We start from the raw sequence: 14334 nt of genomic DNA on the forward strand, positions 1-14334 counted from the left end.
GTCTTTGTAATCGCTCTGGGCCAGCAGGCAGCCTGGGCACTTAAAAAGTGACAAAACTGGCAGGAGCTGGGTGAAACACCTTTATTCCAAAGTATGAGAGAACATGGACATACTGCAGAGAATCTACCAAAAAAACCACAAAGTCAGATCTGGACACTTTAAAGCTGTGTCTGAATCCTGTTAGTTACTTTTCAGCTATACAGACTGTATTCCCAGCTAAACTCCCTTATGAGTATAGCAAATTCTCTGAGCTTGAGAGCTCTCTTTAGACTTTTCTATTATTGATTTGAAGCATTTAGGAAAGATCTTCTGCCTCTCATCTTGCTCTGCTGTCTTATGCCTTCCCAATCCTTTCAGGCACACCCTCCCTGTCTTGCTGTCCACAGGACCTGCCAAAGATTGGAAGGAACCTTGTGGGTGCAATATGCCACCCTTAGAGGCAAGTGAAGAAATATTTGCAGAAATATCCAATCCCTTCCCCAACATGTGCATTGTAACAAATTGGCCACTCTGTGTCAGGTAAGCATCCTCCCGTGGAACCATTTCTTGAATTTAGAACATGTCACCAGAAGGGGGAACAATAATCCCTGTTGGAGGCAGCAGTAATCCCAACTCCTTTGTTGAGCATGCCCAAATAATTATTGGAAATTACCTGTGGTGTACTGTGCTGAAGAAGAGCAGCCTGAGTCTGACCAATATCCCCATTCTGAGCAGGAAATGGAAGGGCTCGGAAATTTAATTTAATCCAGAATGTGGATTAAAACAAAAACCAGCCAACCATGCAGCTAAGAGATTTCTCGGGGTGCTGGAAACATCTGTACTCCCCACCACAGAGTCACAGAATCTTTTAGGATGGAAAAGACCCTGGAGATCATTGAGTTCAACCATTAACCTGACCCTGACAAGCCCAGCACTAAGCCATGTCCCTAAGCTCCACATCTGCATATTTTTAAAATACTTTCAGGGATGGTGACTCAACCACTTCCCTGTGCAGCCTGTCCCAGTGCTTGATATCCTTTTTGGTGAAGAAAATTTTGCCAGTATCCAATCTAAACCTTCCCTGGCACAACTTGAACTCTTCTCATCAATGGTCAATACTTCAAAAGAAAAGTAGCCTTTCCCGTTGTTGCTGACCACAGAATCACTAAATGGTTGAGTGGGGAAGGGACCTTTCAAGGTCATCTGGTCCCACCCCCGGCTCAGGCCAGGCCACCTACAACCTGGTCCACCTACAACCCAGGATTGTGTCCAGGCCACTCTCCATTGAGGGACACACCACAACCTCTCTGGCTAACCTATGTCAGTTTTCAGCCACCCTCAGAGTAAAAAAGTGTTTCCTGATGTTTAGAGGCAACACCTTCTGTCTTTCAGTTTGTGCTCATGGCCTCTTGTCCTGTCACTGGGCACCACTGAAGAGTTTCACTCTTCTTGTACCCTCTCTTCAGTTATTTATATACATTAATTGGGTCCTAAACAAGAAGTCTTTTCTCCAGGCCAAACAGTACCAGAGCTCTCAGTCTTTCCTCCCAGGACAGAAGGAGTCTGGTCCCTTTATCCTCTTTGTGCCCCTTTGGTAGATTCTCCTCAGTATGTCCCTGTCTCCCTTGTACTGATGCTGTTGAGATGTTGACTTGGAGGGACTTGAGGAATGCCAGCTCTCAGTGCCTGCCTTGTGTCTCAAGCACAGTCACACTGGTATTGGGTATAGACAGAGTTCCCAGTTTGAAGTGGAACTGTCCAAAGCTCACAAGGCTTCCTTTTCAAACCTGTGCTGTCCATCTCTACTTCCTGTCTGACAGCAGTTGGGCTGCCAGTTTGCCATAGCCCTTGCTTATCCCACTTTTCACCTCGTACTCTCACTATTCACCTTTTTTGCCTTGTGCTGTCACCATCCTGCTGCTTCTGCCCTGAAGGGAGTTCCTCAGAGCAGCACAAATCCTCCCAATTCCTGCATGGGGGTAACCATACCCTCTTGCATCAGCAACAAGTAGAGTACCCCTGAACTTTGTGATTATTCACCTTTTCCATTAGCAGCTGTTCTTGAGACATCCTTCATCGGGTTAGAAAATGAAAGCTGCTGCAGTTCCACTGCTCTCCATTCCGTGGTAAATTTGGTTATCTTAGCAGCTGGAGATAAAGGTAGCAGCTTCATATTTCTTGTCTTCTGAATATAGCCTCGGGCTTCCTGTTTCACAGCCCTGTTGTTCAACAGCCTGATCGAAACATCCTTTTGTGCACACTCCTTGCTTTGTCATGGAGGCAAGCAGATCAGAAATTTCTGCAGCTGATGAGAGCGAGGAAGTAACGTATACTTCTGTCAGATTCTCTCAGACTCCTCCTCCAAGGGCCAAAGCTCCACAGGAGAAAAGAGGTGAGGAAAGATGGATCAGGTAGGTCAACCAAAGATTTTGCTTTGAGTGAAAGCAAGATTTAACAGAAACACTCTGAACTGGAAACTGATTCTGAGTGCCAGCTTAGAGAGCTGTTGCTTTGGTTCAAAAATTACTGTGGATATAATATGTTCATGTGATTAAAGCTGACGAGTTAGAGACCCAGCATTTTTACCCTCCCTCTCACCGACCTCCTTCAGTGTCTACTCCTGGGCATTCAACCAGGCATCCTTTTCTTCAAAACTGGTTTAAAGTTGTCTGCTTGTCAGCAGCAAGAGGTTGTGAGCAATAGTTCTTTGAAGGGAAGTTAAGATGCGAATACAGATAAATTAGAGGCACATGCTAATCAGAGATCAGAGACAGAGAAAGCATATGAGATCATCCAGCCTCTCTCCTGTGGGGCTATGCAGGATTCTTTTGTGATTTTTTGCTGTTTTCTGTGTTCTAGTGTTACATACCTCCCAGTGAGCAAATTTTCAGCTTTTGCTGTGAAACAGTTCTTCAGAGCACTTTACTATCTGGAAAATTTTCTTAGTGCTTTCCTTAAATTTTTACTTTCCTTATTTCGTCTCCATTACCCCTGATTAGACCTGCAGATGTCACACCAAACAATTCCTCTGGCAGCTTAGTGTAGGAATACCACCTTCAAAGGGTCAAACTTTGCATTGGTGATCCTTCTTTGTAAGTATTTCCCTTCATGCAAAATGGTGGAGGGGTTGGAACTAGATGAGCTTTACGGTCCTTTCCAGCTCAGATAATTCTATGATTCTATGAAGGCCAGTGAGCTTTAGATGAGTTCTGTTGTGTTGGCTGCAACACTCATGGTTGACTTTAAATTTTCAGAGATGTTACAGCAAAGGGATACTCACTGTGGGACTTTAAATTTTCAGAGATGTTACAGCAAAGGGATACTCACTGTGGGATACAAGATTTCTATACCCTGATCAGAATAATTTTGTATACCTAAGGTGTTTACTGCTACCTGGTCACTTGTTTCACTATGGAAACAAAGCCAGTACAGAAACTCCCCAGTTCCTATCTGGTACTCACACTCCATCTGTTTGGAGGGCAGTCTTGATTTTGCATATGTTTTCACACAGTAACATCCTTTCATTCCCTGCCATTCTTGTTCACCCCCACCCTGTTGGAAGGGGATTAACCAATGCCCTCTTTAGATGTTTGCATTTTTCTTTTTAGCATCTCTCCACATTCTTTTATGGAACCTCATCTTTTTGAGCTATGGTCAGACAACCGAAAATAAGGAAGCTGATACTTGAACACTTGAACACTTCTTGTGCATGTTATTTGATTATTTCTCAGCTGTCTTCAGCATGAAAGGATCCCTAAGGATCTAACTTTAAGTACCTTTCTTTTGAAGGTCTTTATGTTCAACTCTGTTCCTGCCTCCATCACTTCTGAGAGATGTGCTCTCAGGTATTTTTCCCTTGCTGACTTTGCAGGCACAGTGTCACACGTGTAGATCAGTCCTCTGGTCAAACCAACAAATTTTGGTGCTTATGGACTCTTCAAAAATGAAGAGTTTCCCTGATTGTTTCTTCTCTTTGGCTTCCAGAGAGCCTTAGATATGCTGCACTACCAGAATGTCAGTAGAGCAGTCACTTAGCCTGTGTAGTGTGCTTGTAGTAACAGCAATAACCAGGTCTGTGCCATAGCCAGGAACAGAATCCTAGTATCTCAAATTCTCCTCCTTGGCTGTAGGTAGTCATGCTGCTCCCATACTGAGGTAGGCAGGAGCTGAGGGGAGCTATTTGAGACAGTGCCATGATATTCTTCAGATTGTCCTGATGAGTTGAATTATAAAATGCTAACAGCTTTCAGTTTTTGAACTGAATCTGGACTCACAAACCTAAAAATATTGGGTCATGTTGCTTGCAAATGAATGGAGAGTATCAGAGTCATTTCTCCAGAACACTGAGAGACTTGTTGGGGTGTTTTGTGAAGAGAAAGTGATAACATTGGATATTTACATTAAATGTCCACCAATCCACTTACCCTCTTCGACAGACTCTTCCACAGTTCATCAGACAACTACATGAAAATATTTCTGGATGCTCCATTCAGATTTTCCTCTGGTTTCAAACTTATCTTAGGTACTTCTCCCATCCACCCCTACAAGAGCTTCACATGTAGTTCTGGGGCTGAGGATCAAACAGAAACCATTGAACCTGTTTTAAAAAGTGTGAACTGCAGGGACTCCTGATTTGTGAAATACTTTATTGCGCTTCTCTAGATTGATCTCTGCAGTTCGAGTGCAGCTTAAATTCACCTCAAACACTTCCTGTTTTCCCACTTCTCTTTGGTTTTTTTTTTTATTCCTTCCAAAATTATCTAATGCCATATTTTTTTCATTTTTATGAACTTTAGTGACTCTCCCACTGCTGGGCTTGTGGAGGTGCCCTGGGATTTTGTTTTGATGATGAATCATTCCCTTTTTTCTGCAGTTGGTTTGAAACAATAGAGAGTGAACTGCTCTGTTCATTGCCAGGTGATGACATTTAAGGATTAACTGTTTCAAAGACTGCCATCCTGGTTGCCTTGTCTTGGCAGTTTTCCCTAAAATCTAAGAGTGATCAGAAGGATGCAGGAGACAGCTTCTTTGGAGAGGCAAGAGAGGACAGAAAACAAAAGTACAGATGTGATCTCAGAACAAGGAGTTATATTTCATCAGATGTTTATCCACTTTTGCCAAGTTTTCAGTTGTAATCTGCCGAGAAAAATCTCCACCCTACCCCTTAACCTTGGGCTGATTTAATTCTCTTGAGGCCTAATCTGATGACAAAACCCAAGCTGCCAGGGATACAAACAAGAGGAACAGAGAGCAGCGTCAAGTTTAAGTTCCAGACCCAGTCCAAGTCCTTCAGTTCTCCCGCTGTCCCTTTGTGTGAAGCTGAGGAGTAGGTTGTAACTGAAAAGTCTTTCTGTATTTTGTCTCTGAAAATGTTATGTAATAATGATTTTAAAAAAATAAGAAATGATACTATTTTAAAATTATGTTTGGGAGAGCTAGAAGATCCTACAAGCTTCAGGAAATGTGAGAAAGCCTCTATCTTAGAAAAGATCTTTATAGCAGAAGAATGATGCTTACAACAACGCTCCCTCATGATCTCCCTTGTTATCTTAGAAACTTCTTCTAGGTAAAACCACAGGCCTAAGTGTGTCTCTATAGGTGAGAAACTGGCCTTAATAAGTGAGCCTGCAAACTGCTCAAGATCAAAATAAATTGATTTTTATTAATTTACTGATCTGGTCTACTTTCTGTATTTGGACAAAGCTTCCAATGTGTAAAGAATGTGTTCTTGTTTTTAAGTGGAGTCCCTTCACCTTCTGTTTTAGCACTGGCTTTCTTTGTTTTTCTCACAATATTCTTCATATGTGATCTGCATTTGTTTTCAACCTCCTCCAAGAGATCAAATGTGTTTCTTTGTGTCTCGTGACATGATGAAGAGAGAAGCACCTCAAATTTCATGAGGTCCATGGGGATTTTGTTGCTAGATTTTGTTGGTAGAAGGCTCTGGAACATCACAAGATCAGGATGTGGTACATAAGTTAGCTGCACATTACTGCTTCTTAGAAAGTGCTGTTGTCTGTGCAGCTGCCATACTGAGATTAATAAAAAAAGCAAAACAAACTCCCCTGGAGTTCACCCGTACCAGTAAGTGTCATCCTCTCTCCTGTCTGGGAGAGAAGAGATTTTAGTGCTGAAATTTCAAATATTTTATGCAAACTGAATGCCTCTCAGGTCAAACACAGCTCCAGGAGATGGCAGTGGAAAAGCAGCATGTAGCCTGGAGGTGAACACGTTGTGCTGTACATAAGCAGACCTCTACAGCCCAGTCCTGACCCGCCCTTTGAAAGCAAGCTGTGCTGGGCTACAGTGGAAGTTGCCCCAAGTGGCCCCTCTGCCACTGGCAGCTAGTGAACAGCAAACAGTGGTGGTGAAAGTGTGAAGGGGGAGATGTCCCAAGGTCTTCAAGGCTGGCTCACCCATGCTGCCACCCCACCATGGATGATGAAAATGTAGAACTGCCTTGGGAGTATCCTGGGAAGATGTAACATGTCCATGTGTGTAAGCCTGTTAGCAGGATGCTGAGATTAAACCTGTTGTTATTGCTGGGAGAGCTGCGGGAAAGATCTTTGGATTTCTTTTTACATGTAAGCTGGAACATGGTGGCTGTAGCAATGCAGCTCTCTGGTTTCCACCCCAAGCTTCAATGCTGAGGCAGGAGTGGATTTGTTGAGAGGCTCCTGCCAGCATGAGGTGTCACATAGTGCCTAGGTGGCTCCAGCTAACTTGTGGTAGGTGCTTCCTCTGCTGGGGTCAGCCACCACAGAGGCTGGACCAGCAGGCTCTGTGGCCAGGCAGAGGCAGAGCTATGGCTGATGTAGAGAAAGGTACCCCCTGGGAAGTTCAGACAGGAACTGGTGGCCCCAAACCCAGCTGAAATGTGGCCCTGGGCTGATGGGGAGGCCCCAGTTTGGCTGGGCAGGGACAGTGATGTCTACCATGTGCAGAGTGTATACAGACACGATGCTTTAAATAGTGCAGTTCCTTGTAGAAATGCCCAGGACTATGTAAAACCACAGTCAGTTTTCATGTGGCTTCTGTTCACTATGTTTTCTTTTCTCTTTTACAGCTCCCTGTTTGTGGTCAGCAGTTCTGAAGGGCTTGGCCATAGGCTTTGGCACACTGAGCATCTCCCTGGCAATTGCTTTGATTTGGAAGATGAGTAAGTGCACAAAGGGCTGCTGAGCATGAGCAACCAACAGCAAGGGAGCAGCGACGCATCTAACCACAGAAACTCCATCGTATGGAGTTAAAACCAGAAGCTCTTCTAGGTTTCGACGAGCCTTATGTACCCACTGCCTATCCAGAATATTTTGAAGAATAGATTCCTCATGCAGACTCCAGGAAACCCATTTCAGATCCTGTGGCAAAGAACAGTTAAATATATTGAAAAGTCTTTGTAGACTTGCCTGGTAAATGTAGTGGTAAACTGTAGAACAAATAGGTCTGTAATATATTTGCAGGCATGCAGATGGTGCTAGGCTATGTGGAGGAGCTTCCTGTTAGTTGCTTAAAATCCATCCACCCCAGGTGGGACGTGATCACACCATACCCACAGAGTGTGATCTGTTTTCAGATAGCCAGTTGGGTATTATTGGGTATCTGAGAGGTTTAGTGGAAATCTCGGGGTGGGGTGAGTGTGTGCATGCTTGCCACCAGCATCAGAGAACATGTGACTATTGTAAGATTTTGAAATTACACTATTATTTTCAGAATCTTGTCCTAATTTGAGTTTTCTGCATTTCAGCTATTCAAATGAGTTGTTTCTCAGTAGGTCCTTGCTGACAAGTGTTTCTGTTGGTTAATGGTAGAGAAGAGTATGAGTATTTTGACTTCTTTACAGGTGACTGCCACCCACACTGCCCTCAAGAGTGGGTGGCCTACAGAGGGAGCTGCTACTCCTTCTCCGCGGAGAAGAAGGACTGGAATTCCAGCCAGGAATCCTGCAGGGCACAGGGAGCTCACCTCCTAGTGATTAATGATACCTTGGAGATGGTAATGGTTTTCTTTGGCTTTGAGGATCTCCCATTTCCTTGCAAGTGACTGGCATACAAGCAGTGCTGTCACTTCAGCAATATTTTGGTTTTAAAGGAGAGGAGGGCTTTGTGACTGTGGTGTTACACATCACAAAGTTTGCAGGAAGCAGAGAAGCAAAGGGGAGAATGGAGAGATGAGGGTCACTGTCAGGTACTCAGAATACCCTATGACGGATGGTAGGAGACAGCCTTCTCCACTTTCCTCTCCACCTCCTCTGCTATTCCCAATAAGACTGATATGAATGATTACAGTGGCACTGAGCAGTCATTGTATTTGTTGCCTACAAACTGATATGTCCCTCCTCTCAAGGAGTGCTTCCTTTGCAAAAGCAATACTTCTCCTCCCTGTGAGCGCTCCGGCTCCTCCTGCTCAGTGACCCATACCATTCCAGGGGTTCATGCTTAGATATTTCTTTCTCAGTCTCTTTTCAATGCTTACTTCCTCCCTCTGCCGAAATACCTCAGCTGTGCTGGTGAAATAAGGAATCCACTGCAGGTGCTCTCTGGGGGCAGGGGCACGTATTGTCCCTAGAGAAAGGGGTAGTGCTGATTACCGGGGCGCTGAGGCACATCTGCTTAAGTAGAGCAGAAACCTTGATCCGGTTTTGCTCAAGCCAGGGCTTATTAGCTCAGGTCCAATGAATGTGGACAGCTTCCAGGTCATGGACAGAAGTTGCATTGTGTGATGTTCTCTGGAGGATTACAAAGCCAGGTCTCTGCTTGATTGGGAGTATGTACCAGGCTCTCAGATTTGCTTCGACAAATCCTGTCTCCTTGAGAAATAGGCATCTTCCCCAGATTACCCATTTCTTTGGCATGAAGAAAGCCTTCCTGCTCCTGCTGCTTTCTTACCACCATCTCAGCTACTAGGTTACCCATTATCCCTGCTCAGGGATAGGGTTAGGGTTTAGACTCACCCATCTAAACAAGACTTTTCTAGTTATCCATGTCTTGTACTTCAAAGGCTGTGATTGCTCGACCTCCAAGTGCTAGGGAACTGCAGTCATTTCCAAACAACCAGCAACACTCCAGTGATTCCTCAAGCTACTCCTATTCCAACAACTTTACCAAGCCAGCTTTGTTAATGCTTCTCTCTGAAGATGTCTTCTCTGAAGCTTTGTTTATGGCAGCAGGAGATAAGGATGGAGCCCAGCCATATCTCTGAAAGGTTGCTGTTCTTTGGTTGCAAAGGTGGACAAGACAAACTTACGTTTCCTTGCTTTGTTTTTTTTATGGGGAGGAGGGTTGGGGATGGGGAATTTACTTCAGGGCTGAATTTCTGTCGCAGGCTTCACCTTTTAACAATAATCAGAGATTAAAAGTTAGCTGAAAGGAAATGAACATTGAAAACATAGGAGGAAAATGTGTATGAAATACAAAGAGCTTTCATACTGGGCTTGTTACACATATCTGTCGGTGCCTGCACTTCCTGCCCTATCCTGCCCTGATTTTACCTTTAATTGTTAATACTTCATATTAGCTTGCTAGTTAGCTGTATAGTAGGGTGTTAATATTAATATCAATAGCATACCTTCCTACATAAAGCTCTGTGCAGGAAATTCCAGGAGACTGGGGTGAAGTTCATAGAACCATATAATCACAGAATATGCAGAGTAGGAAGGGACCCATCAGGATCATCGAGTCCGACTCTTGGCCCTGTCATTAGAAGGTGTGGGGAAGCAGAATTGTTAGTCACTTAAGGAACAGTGAGGTGAGGGGATGTATCTTGCTCTCTGTTCCCTCTACTTTTCCTTATCTCCATTTTCAAGCTGGCTTTCATTAGTCACTTTGTAATTCATCATCATTTCTAGGATCTGTTCAAGCGTATTCAAGCAGAATGTTTCTGGATTGGACTGAGGAACAGTACAAGATCTGGATGGATTTGGGAGGATGGCTCTGTATTAAGTGATGCCAGGTGAGTTTCATTCTGTTTTAAAAACAATAGTGCTTATTCAGATTGCCTGGTGTTCCAGAACACCCAGAGTTCCTCCTCCAGATGTCAGGAGCTTTCTTCCTGGGCAGATTTTCTTCTTGCTGTCACCTGTACTGCAGTAAGCTCAGTAGTGTTTACTTTTTACTGCCCTGCACCTTGTAAAGGCATGTACCTGTGAAAAGCAGGTCAAGTATTAGTATCTCACTCTGCTTCCCTCCAGCTGCTCAGACCAGGGACTTTATTTACCTGCACCAGCACACAGATGCTTGGTCAGAAAGACATATGGCTTTACTGGGTTTAGCCACCTTGCACCCATTCTGTAGAATGCTGGTGTCACTGGGTGCAAGAACCCAGCCCTTTCCTGCTCTACTGGTGCCAACCTAAGTCAGAACTTTAATTTTAGCTCAGTCTTTATTTGGACAAAAGTCAGTGTTTTCCATGAGGGAAAACATTTTTTTATCTGGTGACTTTGCCTGGCCCTTTCCTTTTTATGGAATGAGTTAGTTTCTAAAGCCTCTCCAGCAAGCAAAACTTGCCCAAGATCTCACTGTCAACAGGTCAGTACTCAGAGCACTTGGCTTAGTTCCCTGATTAAATCCAGCTTTCTGTTCCTATGAACTCCTTGAAGGCAGTGATCATTCCATGAGACTTTCATTCAAATACCACTGCCATTCAAATACTCACATGCTGGTGGCTATAACTGCCACTGCAGGGAATTTTGTCGGAGTTTAGGTCTGATTTGGGTTCTGTGATGGCAAAATTACTTAGCTGTGGCAGGTAGATAGGTTCTTTGATGTACATTTTATTTTCCAACAGCTGCCTTTTGGAGGTAAGGTTGTTTCTCTTCCTCTGGGCTATACCCTTCAAAATCAGATGTTTTTAATTTCTTGTCTCCAGGAGACAATCTCAGTATTTTCTTTCATTCTCACTACTATTCCATGTCTCTTGCAGGGTCCACTCTAACAGCCCTGTGCAAAGTTGTGCTGTCCTGATGAAAGATCAGTTTCATGCCTCCAGCTGTGAAGTTCCTGCTCAGTGGATCTGTGAGAAAACACTTAGATAAATCCCATGTGCTTTTTCATCTCACAATGACCCCATCGGTGGTATGAGGTGATCATTGCCCTGCAAACTGAAGCTTCATACAAGAGCAAGGACTACCTTTTCCATACCCTCACTAAAGTGTTTTACAAGAACAGGTTTGTTGTCCATAAGGGTGAGTTAATCTCAGAAATAGATTTATTCTCAGTCCACAAGTGTTGGATTACTGCTCTTTGTGACCAGATGAGACCTGGGACATATTCCCTGGCCTACTCTTTCCCTTATTTATCCTATAAAGGCAAATAAAAGCTTTGTCACAACAGGTGTCTTCAGACCTCTGAGGGGGACCTAGTCATTTTCCCTCACTTCTAAGTATCAGATTTCGTTTCCATTCCCTGCAACTCCATTGTCTGATATCAGAAGGACCAGGAAAGGAGGCCTGCTGTTCATTGACAGAAACATATAAACATATTTATTCTAGTGGCAGCTTCTCCTTTTGCATGCCAGTGGTATGAGTGGGAGAGAAGAGGGTGAAATGAAACTGCAGCTTCTGTAAATCCAGCAGTGAAAATAAATCTCGGACTGCACTGAAACAAAAGCGTGTACCTGTGCCACTTCTTCTCTCTGTTGGAAGGAATTAGGCAGGTTTAAGAAGCTAGTCAAGAAACTGGACTTCTGGAGTCAAAGGGATACAGCTAATTCTGTATAATTATTTAATCCACCAGGAACCTGTTTTCCTCCTCACCTGTGCATTTTCATACTGCAGATAGAGGAAGCAGTGGACAAACCCTTAATGAAATGATCTTTCAGTTCAAATAGAGCCAAGACAGGCTCAGAGTTTGAATGCCATAAACCCACAGTGAATATTTGGGAACACTGTCTTCAGTTCTGGGCTGCTCAGTACAAGAGACACATGGCCATACTGACTGGAGAGTCCAACACAGGGCCACAAATATGACAAAAGGACTGGAGCATCTCCCCTCTGTGGAGAGGCTGAAACAACTGGGATGATTTATTCTAAAGCAGAGAAAGCTGAGGAGAGAGCTTATTCCTACAATCATAGGAGCACAATAACCAGCTTCAACATTTCAATTCAGATTACATGTATTTGCTTCATATTTTTATTATAATTGCAGGAAATCCTTGCCAGTGGCATTATCTTCCACCTGCTTAACAGGATGCTACACATGAAGGTATCAAGGTGGATAAAGACAAAATTACGGATCTTAGCACACTTAGCTAAGTGGATGTCTACTGAGCCTCATATAGAGGTCACTGAGATGAGGGTCTCAGGTGAGAATGTGTTACAGCAAGAAGGAGTCTGCTTTTTCATAACCATGACTGCAACAGCCAGACCTCAGGGAACTGCAGTGTAGTAGGAAGTCAAAACTTTAGAATTTTCATCTTGGGTTGTCTGAGTTACTTTGGGCGAGTCATTTTATCTGTGCCAGAGTCCATTCAAATACCAAAAGATAGTTGTTTCTGACTTCTGGAAAGTTGCCAGACACTATGAAATAATGCTGAACACTTAGCTTGCTTTGTCAAAATGGTGGTGGCATCTGTAGAAGGGCACCTATCAGTTACCTTACCAGAGAATACCACTGAAGAAACAGCTTCTCATATTATCATATGTAGGTGAGATGAGAATGTCTCTGAGCTTGCCTACTTTACCTTGCCTGAATGGATTGAAAACATTTCTCTTCAGTTTTTAGCTACAGAGCACATTTTTGACCAAGGTCCTAATGATCAGGAGTAGGCTTAGGAGCTGTGAGAGCTGTTTGGCTGTTTGACAAAAAGGGTGGATCTCTGTAGAGATCCTTCTGCCATGTGCAGTTTTGCATCTTGTCCTGTCGGGTTGATGTTCCATCAGTCCAGCTCCTGACCTTTACCACTGTAAATTGTCATCTTCAAAAAGGCTTTGACCAGCCCATATGTATAAATCTTCTCCTCTGTGGGTGAGGCAGACTTTCCTGGGTTACGTTTCTTTTGGGCAAGCAAAGTCATCTTTAGGTATCAGATGCTGAAGGAAGAGCACAAATCTGGGCAGTCTTTTGTGCAGTCCCCAAGGAAATTGCACATGCACTACTATCCTCTTTTTTCCTATGCAGGTCACTGCAGGGCAGAATGAGGTCGGTAATGAAGGTTTGTAATTGCACTGCACTTGGATTTCTTAACTCCAGAGTTACTCAGCTTAACAAAGTTTGATGATTATATGAGGAGAAGGGTAGGACAGACAGAAAATCATTTTATCCTGCACACTTTTTAATCTGAAAATTATGCTTTACATCCTCTAACATAGATCTCCATTCTTTGGAGTTTGTATTAAACTATAAATAAGACAGATATTCTACTGCCACTTGCAAGGGTAATAATTACCAGAGCTATTGATCCTCCTGCTGCAGCCCAAGTAAAGACAGTGGTCTAAAGACTCCATTTCCCTCTCTGGTACAATATTGACCATCACAGTGCATTACATGAATATGCACTTAATTAAATCAAGATGACTCCATCAAACAGCAATAATTTGATCTAGATGTAACAATAACTTGATCTGGAACCAGAACCAGTAGAAGGAAAGTAAGACCCAGGCCACATATGTTCTGCTGTGTGAGGGCAGCTGCTGCTCTGGGCATTTGGTTAATTTGTTACATGCTGTTAATGGGTTGAACTTTTGGGAGCTTCCCGTCATGTCACTGTCCCTGTTTCTGTCAGGGTGAAGGCCAGATCATTTCAGTTGACTTGATTTTCCAGGCATTTTGTGGCCTCTTTTCCTGGCATTAGCTTTGATGGGACCAGGAACAGGGAGCAAAAGAGAACAGTGTGGGTGGAGAGGGAAGGTTTTTTTTTAATTTCCATTTGCTGTTTTCACAACCTGTTAATGGGAGTTAGACACACCCAGGTTTGTTTCCCAATTCCTAGCTCAATCTCCTTCTCCCAGTTTGAAGGAAATCAAACAGCTCCGGTGCTTCCAGCAACCTCCATGACCAGTGCCATGTCCAGCTCCATGCAAAGAGCCCTGCCAGAAATGGAAGCCTTCACCCCATGCTCTGCTGTTAGCCCTTCTTTCCTTAGCTACAGCCTTTCCTCTTCCATTGCCTCTGTCCTGCCCCAGCAGAGACAGAGCTCTGGCCTGCCAGGAACTCTCCCCTCCCTCTCCCCCCCAGCCCTGGCCTTCTGCCCAGACTTGGAGCTGCTAGTCCCAGCTCCTCCTTGCTGCCTCTCCCTGTTTCCGGATGGGCCCTGGCCCCCAGCCCTTATCTCCTCCAGCCCCTGGGCTGTTTGCAGAGGAGAGTATAAAGGGGCTGACTGGGAGAGCAGAGGGGGAGTAAAAGCAGCACTGGACCACACTGA

The 14334-nt window shown here is 44.0% G+C and overlaps 1 protein-coding gene across 1 annotated transcript; it reads left to right on the forward strand.

Annotated features, from left to right (window-relative positions):
* The first annotated feature begins 2253 nt into the window (after positions 1–2253).
* Positions 2254–11110, forward strand: LOC136569720 (killer cell lectin-like receptor subfamily G member 1). Its single transcript, XM_066570082.1, has 5 exons — positions 2254–2371; positions 7046–7138; positions 7820–7971; positions 9824–9927; positions 10897–11110. The coding sequence occupies exons 1-5, from the start codon at positions 2254–2256 to the stop codon at positions 11006–11008; spliced, it is 579 nt and encodes a 192-aa protein (XP_066426179.1). The 3' UTR covers positions 11009–11110.
* The last annotated feature ends 3224 nt before the right edge of the window (positions 11111–14334 follow it).

Source organism: Molothrus aeneus, chromosome 2 (assembly GCF_037042795.1).
Source record: "Molothrus aeneus isolate 106 chromosome 2, BPBGC_Maene_1.0, whole genome shotgun sequence".
Lineage (NCBI taxonomy): Eukaryota > Metazoa > Chordata > Aves > Passeriformes > Icteridae > Molothrus > Molothrus aeneus.

What these genes read in the sequence shown, in the direction of transcription:
- LOC136569720 (XM_066570082.1), top strand. Translation starts at nt 2,254, where the DNA reads ATGGAGGCAAGCAGATCAGAAATTTCTGCAGCTGATGAGAGCGAGGAA. An exon ending in TTAATGATACCTTGGAGATG is followed by an intron (nt 7,972 to 9,823) that starts GTAATGGTTTTC and finishes CATCATTTCTAG; the next exon opens with GATCTGTTCAAGCGTATTCA. An exon ending in TCTGTATTAAGTGATGCCAG is followed by an intron (nt 9,928 to 10,896) that starts GTGAGTTTCATT and finishes TGTCTCTTGCAG; the next exon opens with GGTCCACTCTAACAGCCCTG.